Source organism: Hemitrygon akajei, chromosome 17, assembly GCF_048418815.1.
Source record: "Hemitrygon akajei chromosome 17, sHemAka1.3, whole genome shotgun sequence".
NCBI lineage: Eukaryota > Metazoa > Chordata > Chondrichthyes > Myliobatiformes > Dasyatidae > Hemitrygon > Hemitrygon akajei.
In genome coordinates this window covers 49,157,830-49,174,665 of record NC_133140.1, presented here as the reverse complement: position 1 = coordinate 49,174,665, position 16,836 = coordinate 49,157,830, and the positions used below count along the sequence as shown (strand labels likewise).

The window sequence follows — 16,836 nt, the reverse complement described above, 5'->3', positions numbered from 1 at the left end:
AAATGAAAGAGACACTAAGCATCTCCACCATAATAGACAATTACAAATTCTCAGGTTTTGAATATCCCTCCATCAATATCCTGATTCACCTTTCAGCAGAAGGCTAACTCACACTCCTATTCTCCAAAATCTTTCCATTATCTACAAGGTATTAATCAGAAGTGTATGGGAATATTCCTAACTAGACGGGATGAGTGCAGCTACAAAAAGTCTGGATTTCAATATCAGAATTAAACCTTTTGCTCATATTCAACTGTTTTAATTGCTGATTTTTTAATTCCATATTGTTAAATATTTACCAAGTGACTTGTCATTTCAAAGTTATTCATGAAGTAAATTTACTCCTTTTATCTATTATTATGTAGAGTAACTTTGGCAATTAAATAGTTCACTGATTTACCCAAACACTTGTGTCTTAGATGATAGAATAGTAAAATCAGTTGGGAGTTAAGAAATAGGACAGCAGCCTCAGGGGTTGGGCAAGAAAACATACAGAACTGGAAGGAAACTATGAGAGACTGATAGTTAGGTCATAATGGAAAACAGCTGTGGTAAGGATGAGCAACTGAGGGCTTTTGTACCAGTTCAAGAAACTTCAAGAAATCAAGTTAACCCAGCTGACAAACTAACTGTGTCCTAGAATGAACTTATCATCACCTTGCGCTTCCACCAACACTGGACATTTAAAGAATCATAAAATTAAGTATGGATTTTTACCAACACTAAGCTTTTAAATATTACTTTCTTAAATTTATTGTCCACTGCACTCTAATAATAATAATAACAGCAACCTTATTTATCGAGCACTTTTCATGACAATGTGGCTCATTGTGTTTTACAATGCAGCAAAAGTGCAAACATCAGAATAAAAATAAACACAAAAATAAAGGACAAAAAGATGTTGGTTAAAAGGAAGGTTAAATAAATAGGTTTTGATCTGGCATTTTGAACTGTCAACTGAGTCTGCATTCCTTACAGTTTTGGGTACTGAAATCCACAGTTTAGGTGCATAGTTGAAAAAAAAGCTGACCTGCTAATTATCTTTTGAGGGACATTGTTTAAATTTAAGTGACCAGCGGAATAATATCTGAGAGCATTTTATAAAATGCAAACGATTCTGTGATGTACTCCAGTCCCAGACATTTAAGAGCTTTTTAAATAAGTACGAGAATGTTAAAATCAAGATAGAGGAAGCCAATGCAGAGTAGCTGGGATGGGAATGATATGTTCCTTTATTCTGGTTTTGGTTAAAAGTCTAGCATTAGCTTTCTGAATGAGTTGATGTCTGTCAATAGATTGCTTTGGAAGGCCAATAAAAAGTTCATTGCAGGAATGTAGTCTATTTGATAGAAAGATGTGAATTAGTTTTCCAGCGTCACTACATGACGGAAATGTGCATACATTTGCAATATTACTTAAGTATAGAATTGCTGCTCTGGTCTTTGTGTGGGATTTAAAATTCAAATCTGAATCAGGGATAACGCCCAGGCTAGTTATTTCTGATTTTACAAGGGAAGCCAAGTTCCCAAGTACCCAAGTTTATCAAGAAGTTGATCTCTTTTGGCTTTGGGACCAAACAAAAGCATTTTAGTGATGAAACTGATGAATACATAAATATTTAAAGGCATGTCCATTATTTAAAATCAGCGTATGCATAAAGAGTGTACCAAATATTGACAAAAATGCACCTCTTTCTAGAATCTGGTGTGCTAGAATTTTTAGCTACTAATAAAATTCTACCAGAATTCCACCTTTCGATATGTGGTAGATTTTGTTCTTAATGTAGAAATTAGAAACACATTCATTAATACTGCACAACTCTAGGGGTAAATAATAAACACGATAAAACCTGCAGATGTTGGAAATCCAAAGCAACACACACAAAATGATAAGGAATTCAGCAGATCGGATACCATCCACGGAAGTGAACAAACAGTTGACATTTTGGCCCAAAACATCGACTGTTCATTTCTACGGGTAAATGGCATATTTTGACAGTGACATATATATATAGGTTTGCAAAGAAGCAGCTATTAACCTCAAATCTCACAAGCCACATTCACTGGCCAAAGAAAATACCTTTGAGCACATGTTGTACTGGTTTATCTACTACTTTTAAATTGGAAACTCAACAATATCTTTTGCAATTGCTGAAGGTGTATCCAATTTCATGAGTATGGTGACAATAACAGATTCATTCCTTTTCATCTCTCTATACCAGTTCGTCACTTTTAGCAAAGAAATGTGAAGTATTTACAACACAAAAATAGTTTATTTAGCTCACATGATTCAGTTTGATGCTTGTGCGCCACAAAAACAAATGGTTAATCATATTTATGCAATTACACACTTTTACACCCTTCTCTCACTTCTTCACTGTCATTTTTAAGGCTGACCTACTTTCTGCCTCAATCACAAAGCCCAGCAGCAAATTTCATAGTCTCACGATTCTCTGTCAAAAGAAGATAGTCTTATGCTTCATTGCAAATCTGCATCAGTGCTCTTCATTTCTGATGCTCAAATACAGAAAACAGCTGGCTTCCAGTTACTCTGATCAATCACTTCTTAATTTTAAATAACTTTGTTATATTGTCTTATAATTCACACACATTTCAATCTTTTAATACCAAGTAGCATTCTACTGTGTGTGGTACTCAATGCTTCCTCCGGTGTGGAACTGAATACCAAGTCATATTAAGTTCCGTAAAAAATTATCAGAGTTTGTTTGCTGCATGATCCGACCTAGAATTCCTATAGTATTTTTAAACTAAACATTTCCCATAGATGCTGTCTTTACTGATTTGCATACCCCTCCCCCCAGTCCATCTGTGCTTTCTACAGCACTAAGCTTCTATCTATTCATAGTACATCAGTATGGCTGCTAGTTCTGCCACCATATTGCAACTACTCTAACAATACCACCCTTAGGCCCATTGGCCTATCATGCCACAATTTATTTGCAACTTACTTTTGACTTCTGAAAAATTAAATGTACCCTTACTTTGCCATAATCTGCAATTTTTTCATCACTCTTCCTTAGCTTGTATCTAGAAGGATTATGTTGTTTCATATGGCAGGTATTTTTCTCTTTACACTTCTAACTGGTTTCTGTCAAGCCACTCCTCCAGCTCCTGGCTGCATCGATGAACCGCAGCAAAACCATCTCGGACCATGGTGAGAGGGCATGTTTGGACAAAGTGGAGGACTCCCTGGGTTGGGGCATCACAGCTGTGTGCTGGGGTTTGTTGGGTGCCCCAGTGATGTAGTGCTTGTGTTGTTTTGGCATGTGGACTTACAAGTCTATTTGTGGCTCTCCAGCTTTTTCTGGTAGCTGTAGTAAAGCCTGGGAGGAGTGAGGTGGGGCCGTCGATCAGATCTCTGTCGGGTAGGGGTGGTGGGGTGGGTTAGTGTGCCAGTATTGGCGCCTTTCAGTGTGTTTGTCATAGGAGTCGAGGCTTTTCAAGTTGTAGAAAGGTTTTCGGGTTTTGAGTTGGGAAGCTGGATGAGCATTTTCAATGAGTTTATGAACTGGAATGTTGTTGGTCATATTTGGATATGTTTGTAGAATTTTGCTGAAGCCGCTCTTCTACAGATCTCTGGGGGTGCTATTCTGCTCATTGTTGGGGGCCATTGGACAGGTGTGGATCTTAGGGCTCCTGAGATTATTCCCATATTAGTATGAAGCTGTGTACTGATGATGTTTGTGTGAGCACTTCTCTCCTAGGTGGGTGTGCAATATTCGGCGACTGAGAAATATAGTGCTAGGCTAGAAGTTCGTAGGACTGATTGGTAAAACCCATTTGTTTCTTGCTATATTCCTGATCGCAGCCATTCTGGATTTTAGTTTCTTTGCAACATTTGCATGAGAAGGTGTATCTTGTATGAGAAGGTTCGATCTAGTGTGACTCCTAAGTACTTTGGGTGTGGATCGTTGGGTAGCAGTTCGTCATTTAGTTTGATATTAAGAATAAGTTTGGTTAGTCGGTTGTTCAGTTGAAATATGGAAGTTACTGTTTTGTTGACATTCATATTTAGGCACCACTTTGAGAAGTAGTTGGATAGGGAGTTGATAACTTGGGTAAGGTTTTCTTTCAATGGATTTGACATTGTTCAATTGGAAGGCTTTGGCCCATTCACCAACGCATCCAAATTTAAGATTTGGTTTCAGGGAGGTCAGTGAGATACAGACTTTACAAGGTTGGAGCCAGACTAACCCTGTGGGGACACCATTGTGAAATTTCATAATGTGACTGGTGTCACTTCCTAGGCAGGTGAAGAAAGAACGGCTGCCTGTCATTCTGTGGACACGACGTAGGATCTTTTGACATAGGATGGTCTGGGCTAGTTTTAACATTAAGCTTTGGCTCCAAATGGTGTCATATGCAGCCGATAAATCAATAAAAAATGCTCCAGTTTTCCTTTTGAGTTCAAAGCCTGATTTGATGTACGATGTGAATGAGAACTCGTTCACTGGTATTGTGGTGCTGTCTGAAGCCAGCTTGCTTTATCGGTATGTAAGGACCTATCAGAGGTAATATTCTGGATAAAATAATATGCTCTAGAAGTTTGTAGGTACAGCAGAGGAGAGAAATTTAGTGGCAACGACGGATCATCTGTAGGCTTTCCTGGTTGAGCTATTGCAATGACTTTGGCATGTTCCCAAGTGTCGGGGTATTTTACTTTTGTTACGATGTCAGTGATACCACTTGATACCCTCCTCTCCGAGATGTTTCAACATTTCTAGATAGATATCTTCGATGCTGGCGGCTTTTGCTGATTTAGTGCTTTGCAAGGTGGATTTTACTTCGGCTGATGTTATTGGAAGTATAAGTGCGCCATCATCTTCTGGCGCGCTATTGTAAAGTTTCTGGTATTCGTGTCTGATGTGTTTTAAATTTATGATTAGGACTATGCATTCCTCTTTGTCTGATGTGTTTTGCTACTGTGTCTGCACTGAATGGCTTGTTGCTTTGGTGCTGTGTTGGGAACTAGTTTTTTTGGGGAGGGTCCATGCTGATTTGCTGGAATGAGTGAAGTCCATGTTTTGACAGTCTCCATCCTTTTATTTTGCCTGGCGTTGTGGGGCAATTTGAGGAAATCATTAGCTGCAGTCATATTGCCTGCTGTTTTAAACTCTTGAAATAGTTCTTTGCCCTCTTTAGACCAACAAGGAATATATTCTTGTCGATGGCCTCTCGGTATTGCCTCTTTCACGCATTTTAGCATGAGTCTATGAAATCGGTGGAAATTTTCGGTGCTGAGTGGTATTCTTCTATGTATTGTCGAATTGTGAAGTGAAATTTTCCCAGTTTGCTTTTCTGAAGTTCCATCTGGTTTTTGGGATAGAGAGGTGAGTGGGTATTTGGGATTATTAGCATGGGACTGTGCTGGCTGTGAGGAAAACTAGCAAGGATTTCTCAGATAGCTGGTGGGGGTTCAAGCTGATTATATATTGTTACAAAACAGAGGTCTGGCGTGTAATTTTGTTGCCATCTAGCTGAGAAGAGTGTCTCTTTATCTTTAGGATCGTATAGTAGTTGGAAGTCGTTATTAGATACCCAATGACTGATCGCTTCTCTGGCTGTGCTGTTTTCTGATTATCCCCAATCTTTATGATGGCTGTCGAAGTCTCCAAGGAATATTGCTGGGTCTTTGATTTTTGGTAACAGTGGATTTGGTCATTCCTCATTTAGAGGATTAAAGACATTTACTAGCGTTAGATTTTCACCTATTTGAATAGTAGTGTTGTTGATATTGTTATCTGGTGTGATGTTAGAGCTAGTAACTGAAATGGAAGTAAAAGAGTTTTCACAACCACTCTGTTAAACTGCTGTACTTTCTTTTCTAACTAAATTTAACTTTCTTCAAATTCTATACCCTGTTAATTTTCTCAAGGAATTTTTCCTGTGATACCTCCAGATTCAGGGAAGAGCTGGATTGAAAAAGTAATTGGTTCAGGAGAATACTCAGATCGGTTATCAATCTGAGTGCCTACTGCTGTTAACAGTGATCTGAATGATGTTAGTAACCAGGGATAATGAGGTGGGAGCAAAAATTAAGTAAAAACCTAAAAAGAGGATCTGTCTACCAGAGAATCCACATGTCTGACTCGGTGGTGACAGAGGGTACAGTACAAGCAACAAAATTGCAAATTTCAGTCCTTTTAAAAGTTCTTCTCTGTCAAGCACATTTCTACTCCTGGGCCAGAGATGCAAATAAATTTTGAGTAAATATTGACAGTCCCTTAATATCTAATCTGCAAACCTACCCAAACTTACTTTGCAAACTACATTATGTGCAATTTCCTGATGCATCAGCATTGAAGCTTGAGATCAGGCAGTTAGTTAGAAATGTTTAGACCTCAGGTGACTGTCAAAAGCCAGAAATCAGGTGCTAGGAGTGAAAACCATCTTTACTCTTATGGCACTGCAAGTAACTGACAATAGTCATACTAACAGAATCATAACTTTCAGCCAACATCCTGAACTACTTCATCACAATCTTTGCATACATCTTGATAATACAAACCTACTAGAATTAGCAGCATAGTGAGATATATATATATAGGCAAGAAGGAGTGGTACTGAGTATTGAAACATTTACCCTTTACCTCAGATTGCTGTACATCTAGCTCAAATACATGTAAGGAAACTTTTTGATGATTCTGAATATTGTTCTTCAACAATGTCTTATTTCTCCATGTTGAAGATGCTTGGAAGAAGCATACATTAGAAAGGGCATGGAATGTATTCCAGGTAGGGGACTTCTGAGTCCAGCACCAAATTTTGCTCTGAACCATTACCACTGACCGGTCATGACTACAGTTTTGAGTATGGGCAGCCGGTAAGTGAACATTATCTTGAAGGTCTTGGTGCCCAATGGACTATATAGTAGTTTTGTCTACTTGTCAATCTAGTTCAATGTGTGTCCCAAAATACATTACAATTAGTGATGAGTATAGCTATTTTTCAGTGCCTCTTCCTATCTAAAACCAAACCCCATCCCACCTTATCCCACATGGATATCACGCATCATTATCCAAGGAGTGGTAGCTTTGGCCAAATCCATGAATAGATTGTTATTTGGGGATTACTCAAGATCAGGCAAATTGGATAAATTTGACTGGACAAATGGTGTTCCAAAAATCCAGAAGAAAGAGATGATTCCAAGTTGTTTGGTGAGGGCAGATACTGCAAAGTAACTGGAACCCTGATAATTCAGATCCTGGTGTGTGGTATTCTAAATGCTTATGATATCTCTAAACTGCAGAGCTTCAATAGTTGACACAATTAGTTTATCTTGCATTATAGCCTACAGGTATATTGACAGAGTATTTGACAACTTGCTAAGCCCTGCAGCTTACAATGTAGGAACTTGATATCTATTCCCTCAACAAGTTAGTGTTATTCAGACTATTCATGATTTGGAGAAACTTAGACTTCAAAGTGGCAAGCTATAACTTACTGTACTGCCAAACTTGTGGTAACTACGAATGACATAATTAAAATGCGCAAGAAATAATTTAGGACACTTTCCAGATGGAATCATAATGTAGGTAATATATTTTAGAACAATGTTGCCACATGGCCTTTTACCCATCCTGGAATTTTTACAGACGAGACATGTAGGCAATTATATCAAATTTATTCTCAAAGGTAGCAGAATCTTCAATTCAATCATTTGAGTGAAAGTTCAGCTGGCTGAGCCCTTTCACCACTGAATAAATTAAGTACCAGTACAGCCAAAGTATTTTTCACTAAATAATAGTAATTTTTAAATATTTGAAGCTGCATGGAATAATGGATTAATAAGTCATTTGGCTCAATTTAATTATGTTCCACACCATCATATCAGCATATAATTCTAATCTTTCTCCCTCATATTTATTGAGCTGCCTTTGAATGTATCAAATCTTTTCACCTCAACTATCGAATATGGTTGTGACATTTATGTGATAGGTACTTTATGACTACATTGATGTTTTCATCATTCATGAAGATGAAATGAAAATTGGATATTCACTGCTCACCTCAATACTTCTTTTAGTTTAAAACTAATTTAACTATCCCTAAGGTACTGACGGAAAATGATAATTGCTGAAATTTTATAGTCACTGGCAACTGAACATTCCTTTATTCAGATTTACAGCAGTCCACAGAACTTCTGTGAATTTATGAGCAGCAACTTATTATTGTAAATTAGAAAAGCAGAGCACAACAGATATTCATACATGATATCGCTTGTCTTCTTAACCAATTAAATTTTAACTCTCAGGATTACTTGCCACACTATAGTAAGAATATGGTAGAGCATGGGTTCTCAGCCATTTTTTATGTCACAGACCCCTACCATTAACAGAGGGGTCCATGGACCCCAAGTTGGGAACCCCTGCTATAGAGAAGGTACAGAAGAGATTCACCAAGATGGAGGGCTGTAGATATAAGTAGAAACTGGATAGGCTGAGTTTAGTTTCACCAGAATGTAGGAGGTTGTCAAATGCTCTTAAAGGTCTATAAAATTATTACGGTCATAGACATAGCAGATAGTCAGAGTCTTTTCCCGGAGAAGGGTGTCTACAAATGGATGGCACAGTTTTCACCTGAGAGGGGGAAATTTAAAGGACAATTGAGGGGCAATTTTTTCCATACAGAAGATGGTAGTTATCAGGAACTAGCAGCCAGAGGAGGTGGCAGAGGCCAATACAATTACAATATTTAAAAGACATTTGGATAGGCATGTATATGGGAGAGATGTTGAGGGATAGAAGTCTAACACAGGAAAATAGGCTCAGTGTAAATTGGCATCATGGTCGGCAATGGTGAGCAGAAAAGACCCATTCCTATGCTATAAGGTTCTATTATGAGCAGAGGCTGAACTTGAAAGCCTAAGCTATAATATTTGAAGTCATTTGAATCAAAATCATAAAGCAAAATTAAAGAAATAGAAAGAGAAATAAAATAGGGTTAAGAGAAACATTAGAGACTAATTTAAACTTTATACATCTCCAACAATAATTATCATCTGAGGAACAGAGAAGGAATATTCCTTGTACTCAAGTTGGGGAAGACCCAAAATTTTGTAGATGTTCAGTACTTAGTAAGATATTAACTTTTCTTACACTTATTTCAATGACAAGTAGTTAGTGCTGTGCAAGAGTGGCAACATTTCAGGAGAAGCACAACATATCGGGTAGTCAGCTTCTGGATATCTGGATTTACCCCTGGCATATGTCAAATTGGTGCTTCATTTATGCCCCAACAGCAGTAAGCTATATTATTACCACCATAATTATTCATACCATTAAGTACTGTGTGTGTAAACAATTATGGTGGCATTGTAATATATGTTGTTAGCCTTCTTAATTTAAATTAGGTTAGATGCCTAACAATGCTGTATATTGATGCACATTTGTCCTGTAACATTTTTATTATATCAGAAACAGAATCAGGTTTACTATCACTGGTGTATGTTGTGAAATTTGTTAACTTAGTGGCAGCAGGATAATGCAATACATGATAATATAAAAAAAAGTAAATCAATTACTGTACAATATACATATGTATATTAAATAGTTAAATTAATAATAGCGCAAAAACATAAATAATAAAAGTAAGAAAGTGTTCATCGGTTTAATGTCCATTTGGAAAGCAGATAGCAGAGGGGAAGAAAATGTTCCTGAATCACTGAGTGTGTGCCTTCAAGCTTCAGTACCTCCTTCACTATAGTAACAATGACAAGAGGGCATGTCCTGGATAATGGGAGTCCTTAATGATAGGCACTGCCTTCCTAAGACACCGCTCCTTGAAAATGTCTTGGATACTACGGAGGCCAGTACCCAAGATGGAGCTGACTAATTTTATAACTTTCTCTTGCTTATGGATGAACACTTATGATCAAAGTGTGAAGAATGGAAACTTAAACATGTCAATACTATCACTAAGTTTAACAATTTAAATGCTTTTTGAAGCAGATGGATTGATACACCACTGAGCATAGGTTTCAGAGGTAGCAGTTAAAAAGAACTAAGCAATATGGTGTGAGCTGAAAGCATTGTGGTTTAGTTCATTGAACATCAGATGATTAAAGTATTTGGTGAAATGTGCAGGCCGACACAGGCAATTAGGAAGAAATTAACTGTATACAGACAGACAACAGACTCAAATTGAATTATATGACTTAAATTTATGATATGTAAGGGGGGCTGGTTTCCTAAAGAAAGAAAAGTATTGCAGAAAGTTACTGAGAAATGCAGGATGATTTTAAAAAATTTATTCAGTTATGGCATGCGGGCATCACCAGCTAAGCCAGTGTTTATTGCCTGTCCATAGTCTCCCTTGAGAAGGTGGTGACGAGCTACCTTCTTGAACTGCTGCAGTCCCTGAGGTGTAGGTACACCCACAGTGCTGTAGGGAGGGAATTCCATGACTTTGACCCAGCGACAATGAAGGAATAGTGATATGTTTCCAAGTCAGGATGGTGAGTGACTTGGAGGGGGATTTCCAAGTGGTGGTGTTCCCAGGTATCTGCTGTTCTCGTCCTTCTGGTAGTGGTTGTGGGTCTGGAAGGTGCTGCCTTAGGAACTTTGGTGTGTCGTTGCAGTGTATCTTGTAGATAGTACGCACTACTGCAGCTCTTCGTCGAAGAATTTTTGTAGCAATGTTTTGGGCTGATAAGATTGATCTCTAATAACAACAAACATCTTTCTTTATACTTGGTATAACTTCAGCATTCATGTATCTTTCCCTTATTTGCTACATAAGTTTTACCAAGGTTCTTTGATGTCACAGTTATTCAAACACTACCTCTACAGGAAAAGGAATTACTCCAACCTCATTACTGGGATTCATCTTTTATATCCAAGTCTGAATCAGTGCCTGAACTTGATGGTTCTACTAGAAACAAAACTGAGCATTGCCAACAGCACCTTTGTCATTTTGCTTATGGGTAAGAATAGAATAATGGAGTAGTATTGAGCTGGATTGGATTTGCCTTGCTTTTTCTTTGCAGGTAGTACTTAGGTCATTTTTATAGTTTTTGGCAAATGTCATTGTAGTTTTGGAACAGGCTGGCTTAGAGTAGCAACAAGTTCTGGCATTACAACAGCCAGGATGTTATAAGACCTATATCTAGAATTCTCTTACAGAGTTATCACCTGGTATATTGGTTCAATTCACCCGTACTCATTTCTTTTCATTTTCCCACTAATTTGCATTATTAAAATTACTTCAAACCATGCTCACAATTTAACTTACATTAGGTTTAAGCTTCAAGTACCCACCTGATGCATTCTTCAGATATCCATTGGCATCTGCTGTTGTGTACATGATATAAGGCCCAGGCTGGTTCACACCAAATGGCTATAGAAAGAGAGAAGATTTGATTACATAATAATGAACTGAGCAAAACAAGATAATTAAAGAAGGTTTTTAAAGTGAGGTTTTATTTTACCTGCAACTGAAATTAAAAGCAATTTGCGTTCATTTGCCTGTAAATGTTCAGGCAGGTGGGGAGAGTGGGGGGATTGAACTAAAACTGAGCAATGATCAAATGGCAGAGCAGATACAAGGGCTTAATGGCCTAATTCTTCTCCCATATCTTATGATTTTAAGTTCCTATATAGACTGTTTCAAATATTTTCATAATTTTTCTTTCATTTGCTGTAGTGGTCTTCACTTTATACTTGCAATTTACTTTCAATAGTTTTGAAATTTGCAGGCCATCTTTATTTCAGCCGGAGTACTTCTTTTTGATAACACAATTCTGAAATTACTAAATATCGTCTCAGAATTCATTTTTCTAATGAAAAATACAATGACACCATCTCAACTTCCAAGTAGTTGCATAGTATGGGAATGAAGGGTTATGGAGAAAAGGCAGGCAGGTGCAGATGAGTCCATAGCCAGGTCAGCCAAGATCTTAATGAATAGTAGAGAAGGCTCAATGGGCCATATGGCCTACTCCTGCTTCAATGTCTCATGTTCTCCCTTCCCACTGTTTCAACATCTTAGCGTAATCACTGTTTCACAGTTTAAGTGAACTGAAACTTAAACCCAGGTAGAAAATTAAATTAATTTAAAAATAAATTACAAGAGGAATTATCCATGCATTAAGAGAACCAGTCAGTACAGGTAATCTTTCACTATCATGTGTTAACTCTTCCATGGAAACTAGCTCTGGCAGTATCCTATCTGAGATGAAGATAATATCAGCTGCATCCTCGGTAACACATTCACAATGCATAGTCTGCATTCTAGTTGTGCTGGAAGCTCCCAGCTCAACGTGGTTTAGGGTTGTGCGCCAAGCAGAGTTAGGAAAAACAATCATGTTTAATTGATCTTAAATTGAAATTTGTTATCTTAAAATACAGAACAATAAAGTCAATGTGGGCTCAATATTTTTGGAACAAAGATCACTAAGTAGAACCCTCAAAATAAAAATCCATTTAACCTCATTACATTAGAGGCTTAAAATACATAATTCAGTAATGCCGAGATTCCAGTCTAGACTATCTGTACAAAAACAGAGGCTAGTGAGTAAGATAAACTTCTCTAGCTGGCAAAAATTATGAAGAAGCTTTCCATCAACATCAATGTGTTAATTACACAAATAATCTAAACTCAGAAATCAAACGCTTTAGTGTGGATCAAACCATAAACACGAGAAAATCTGCAGATGCTGGAAATCAGAGCAATCTTTAGTGTTGAAATTAGGAAATAACAGCAACCTTTGAGATTGATGGTGATGGGGAATGTGGAGTAACTGACAATGAAGAGGATTACATTAAAAAAAGAGGAAGACTTAAGCAAACCTGAAGAATGGACACATAAATGACATAATTAATTCAATCCAACAAAGTGTGGTTTATTTTGGCTGGAGTCCCTCACCAATGGAAGAGAAAAAAGCTAAATGTGGCAGAGAAGCTAAGATCTGGAAATAGGAAAAGAGAAGAGCAATATTAAATTCATATAGAAAGTCTGTTAGACCACACTTAGGAATAGCTTTCATTTGCCTATTCAAAAAAAAAGTTCTGGAGTAAAGGCAAAGAGAAATCACAAAAATGCTACCAGAATCAGGGGTATTCAATTACAGGAAAGACTAAAATTGTCTTCTTGGGGTACAAGAACACGTGATATTGGAGAAGGAGTAAGCCAAACATCCCTTTGAGCTGCTCCGTCATTCAACAAGAGTGAAGTTGCTTTTCCACCTCGACACCATCCTCTTGTCTGATCCTCATATCCCTCAATTCCCCTAGACATGATTTCCATGGAATCATGATTTCCAAAAATCTGCAATAATAGTGACCTGGGGTAGAGTATTCCAAATATTCATTGTTCTCTAGGTAAAGGCCTAGAGAACAGGAATGAGATTTCTTCCCATCTTGTTCCTGAATGGAAGTCTTATTTTGAGACAATGCCCCATCTTTTAACCCTGCAGCCAATCGCTTATGCCGACCCTGACAAGTTCATCCTGAAATGCTCTTTCTAACTCGTGTCATGATCACCTGGTATTTTTTGAATGCCAGAAAATCTTAGTCCATTCTACACAATCTATCCTCATAGGGCAAGCTGCTTCCTAAGAACTAAACCAGTCAAATCAGTGAATCTTCAGCAAATACAAGCTCAATCTCGAAGTATACAAGACTGCTGAAATCTGGAGTAAAAAAAAAACTGCTGGAGGAACCAAACGGGTCATCCAGCATGTCTGGAAAGAAATGAACAGTTGACATTTCAGATCAAGGTTCTTCATCTGGACTGAAAGAATACAGGGGAAGTAGCCAGTATAAAGAGCTGATGAGAAGGGATAGAACAATGATAGATGAATTCAGGTAAGGAGGAATGGTAGGTAAATGGACAAATAGCAAAAAGAAATGAAATAGCAACAGAGGCTGGGAGAAAAGATGGAGGCAACAATGGACTGCAGATGATGGAAGCTGGTAGGAAAGGAAAGTGAAGCAAATAGGGAGATGGGTTGGGCAGATGGAACAGTGGAGGGGAAGAGAATCAGTGTGATTGGGGACTGGAGGGAATTAGCTGAGAGCAAGAGGAACTGAATAGATGAACATGAGAGAAAAAATTGGACAAATAGGGAGCAGGTCATGTTCATGCCATTGGGATTATAGAATACCCTGATGTAGTATGAGCAGCCATTCCTCCCAATTTGCATTTGGTCTCATCCTGGTAGCGGAGGAAGACAACAACAGACAGATCCATTTGGGAATGGGGAGGGGGATTAAAGTGGTTTGCAACTAGGAGCTCCAAACGGCTAGGGCAGACAGTGCAGGTGCTCGATAAAATAGTTGCTTAGTCTTCGCTTGGTCTCACTGATTAGAAGAGGCCAAGTCAGGAGCACCAGATGCAATAAACAAGATTGGGGTAGGTTAATGCAATCCTCTGTCTCACCTGGAAGGGTTCTTCAGGTCCCTGTACGGTGGTGAGGGAGCAGGGCGTTAAACCCCACTGTTTCAGGGGAAAGTCCCTGGGGAAGTAGAGGGGTGGGTGGGGAAGAATGACCGATATAAGTTGTCACAGAGAGAGCGGACCCAGAGGAAAGCAGAAAAGGTTGGGATAAAGCAAAATGTGGCTGCTGGTGGGATCCTGTTGCAGATATGACCAAGAATGATAAAGTAGGTAGTGAAAGTCATGAAAGTGCCATTCCACATGGGTGCAGGAGGTAACACCAATGCAGTCACCGATGAGGTGGAGAAAAATAACTGGGGAGTGTTGGCAAAGTAGGTTTGTAATACAGAGTCCTCGGAAAGGTAACAAGGCAGAGTCGCATTATGTGGAGATAAGTTCAATGATGCAAGAGCAAGCAGAAATAATGGCTCTACCAAGACACTAATGGTCTGCAAAACGTGGGTAAAAGGTAGAAATGTGCGGTATAGGGTTGTGGAAACTCTCACTTTCTGTGATTGAGAAACACATGTGGTTTAGCATGCTTTGAATCTATACTAATTCAGTAATTATAATGAAAATCTAAATTCTAAATTAACTAAGATCTGTACTATTCTGTAGCAATTAACCTACAAATTTTTTTGATCTCAGTCAACAGTGATCTAAATTAACAGTGGTTATAGACAGTACTCAAAGCTCTTATGTGACCCAGGGAGGGTCTACTCTTTAAAAGAATAGTTCTCCTCCTCAGAGGAATGTGACAACGGCAATTTCCATGCCCTGATTGCATCTTGAGAAATCTGATCACTTGGCTGTCTTCCTACCTGCATACTAGCTGAGGCTAAAGAGCATGGCTCCAGAGAATAGGCCAACAAAGAGGTGGTCGCTGGAGGCAGAGGAGCGATTATGGGATTGCTTCGAGTTGGTGGACTGTGCCGTGTTCAAGAACTCATCTGTGCATCTAAATGAATACACCATAGTCGTCACTTTATAAAAATGGTTGTCGACGAGGGTGTCCCTACATAATCATTCAACATCTTCCCCTGGATGAACCATGAGATCCACAATTTGCTGAGGACCAGATACAATCTCCGGAAAATCATCTCACATGTGAAGTGACAAATCCACTCAGAACTTGAATCGATGAATGATGCACGACAGCTGTGGCAGGGTTTAAATGCTAAACTAGGTGACAACAAGGTTTTGCTTCCATATCAACTCAATGCCTTCTATGCTTGCTTTGACTGACAAAACATGGAGGATCCATCACAAATTCCAAAGCCCCCGATGATCCTGTGATTTCAGTCTCTGAGACCAACTTGTGAACATCCTTCACGAGGGTGAACCCACAGAAAGCACCCAGCCCACATGGGGTATCTGGCTGAGTATTAAAGACCTGTGCTGATAAATTAGCACAGGTTCACTGAAATCTTTAACTTCTTGCTTTGGCAGTCTAAGGAACCCAAGTGCTTCAAGCAAGCTTCAATCATACCTGTATCTAAGAAGAATATGGTAGCCTGCCTCAATGATTATCATCCAGTAGTGATGATGTGTTTTGAGAGGATGGCGATGAAACATATCAACTCCTGCCTAAGAAGTGACTTGGATCTGCTCCAATTTGCCAACCATTACAACAGACTGACAACAGATTACATCTCATTGGCCTTCACTCAACCCTGGAATATCTAAACAGCAAAGGTGCATACGCCAGTATGCTGTTTAGCAACTCCAGCTCATCATTCAATTCTATCATCCCCTCAAAACTAATAAATAAGCTTCAAGACCTTGGCCTCGATACCTCCTTGTGTAATTGGTTCCTCCATTTCTCCACTGGCAGACCCCAGTCTGTTCAGATTGGCAACAGCATCTCCATCAGCACAGGTGCATCACAAGGGTGTGTGCTTGGACCTTTGTTTTACTCACTCTACACTTATGACTGTGTGGCTAAGCAGAGCTCTGATGCCATATTCAAGTTTGCTGATGAATCAGCAGATAGGAGGGAGATTGAAAATCTGGCTGAGTAGTGCTACAACAACAGCCTCTTAATCAATGCTAGCAAGACCAAGGAGATGATTATTGACTTCAGGAGGAGGAAACCAGAGGTCTATCAGCCAGTCCTCATTGGGGAATTGGGGATGGAGAGTGACAGCAACTTTAAATTCCTAGGTGTTTTATTTTGGAGGATCTGTCCTGGGCCCAACGCAAGTGCAATTATGAGAAAAGCACGGCAGTGTGTCTACTTCCTTAGAAGTTTATGAAGATTTGGTATGACATCTAAAATTCACAAACCTCTATAGATGTGTGGTGGAGAGTATATTGACTGGCTGCACTACAGCCTGGTATGGAAATACCAATGCCGTTGAATAGAAAATCCTACAGAAGTAGTGGATATGGCCCAGTTCATCACAGGTAAAGTCCTTTCCACCACTGAGTACATCTACAT

General features: G+C 38.8%; 1 protein-coding gene across 2 annotated transcripts in view; it reads right to left on the bottom strand.

Moving 5' to 3' along the window:
• Positions 1 to 16,836, bottom strand: part of itfg1 (integrin alpha FG-GAP repeat containing 1) — a 264,103-nt gene that overhangs the window by 22,421 nt on the left and 224,846 nt on the right. For both annotated transcript variants that reach the window (XM_073070074.1, XM_073070075.1), the window contains exon 14: positions 11,279 to 11,357. In XM_073070074.1, coding sequence (XP_072926175.1) covers positions 11,279 to 11,357 — 79 coding nt within the window. The remainder of the gene's footprint in view (positions 1 to 11,278; positions 11,358 to 16,836) is intronic.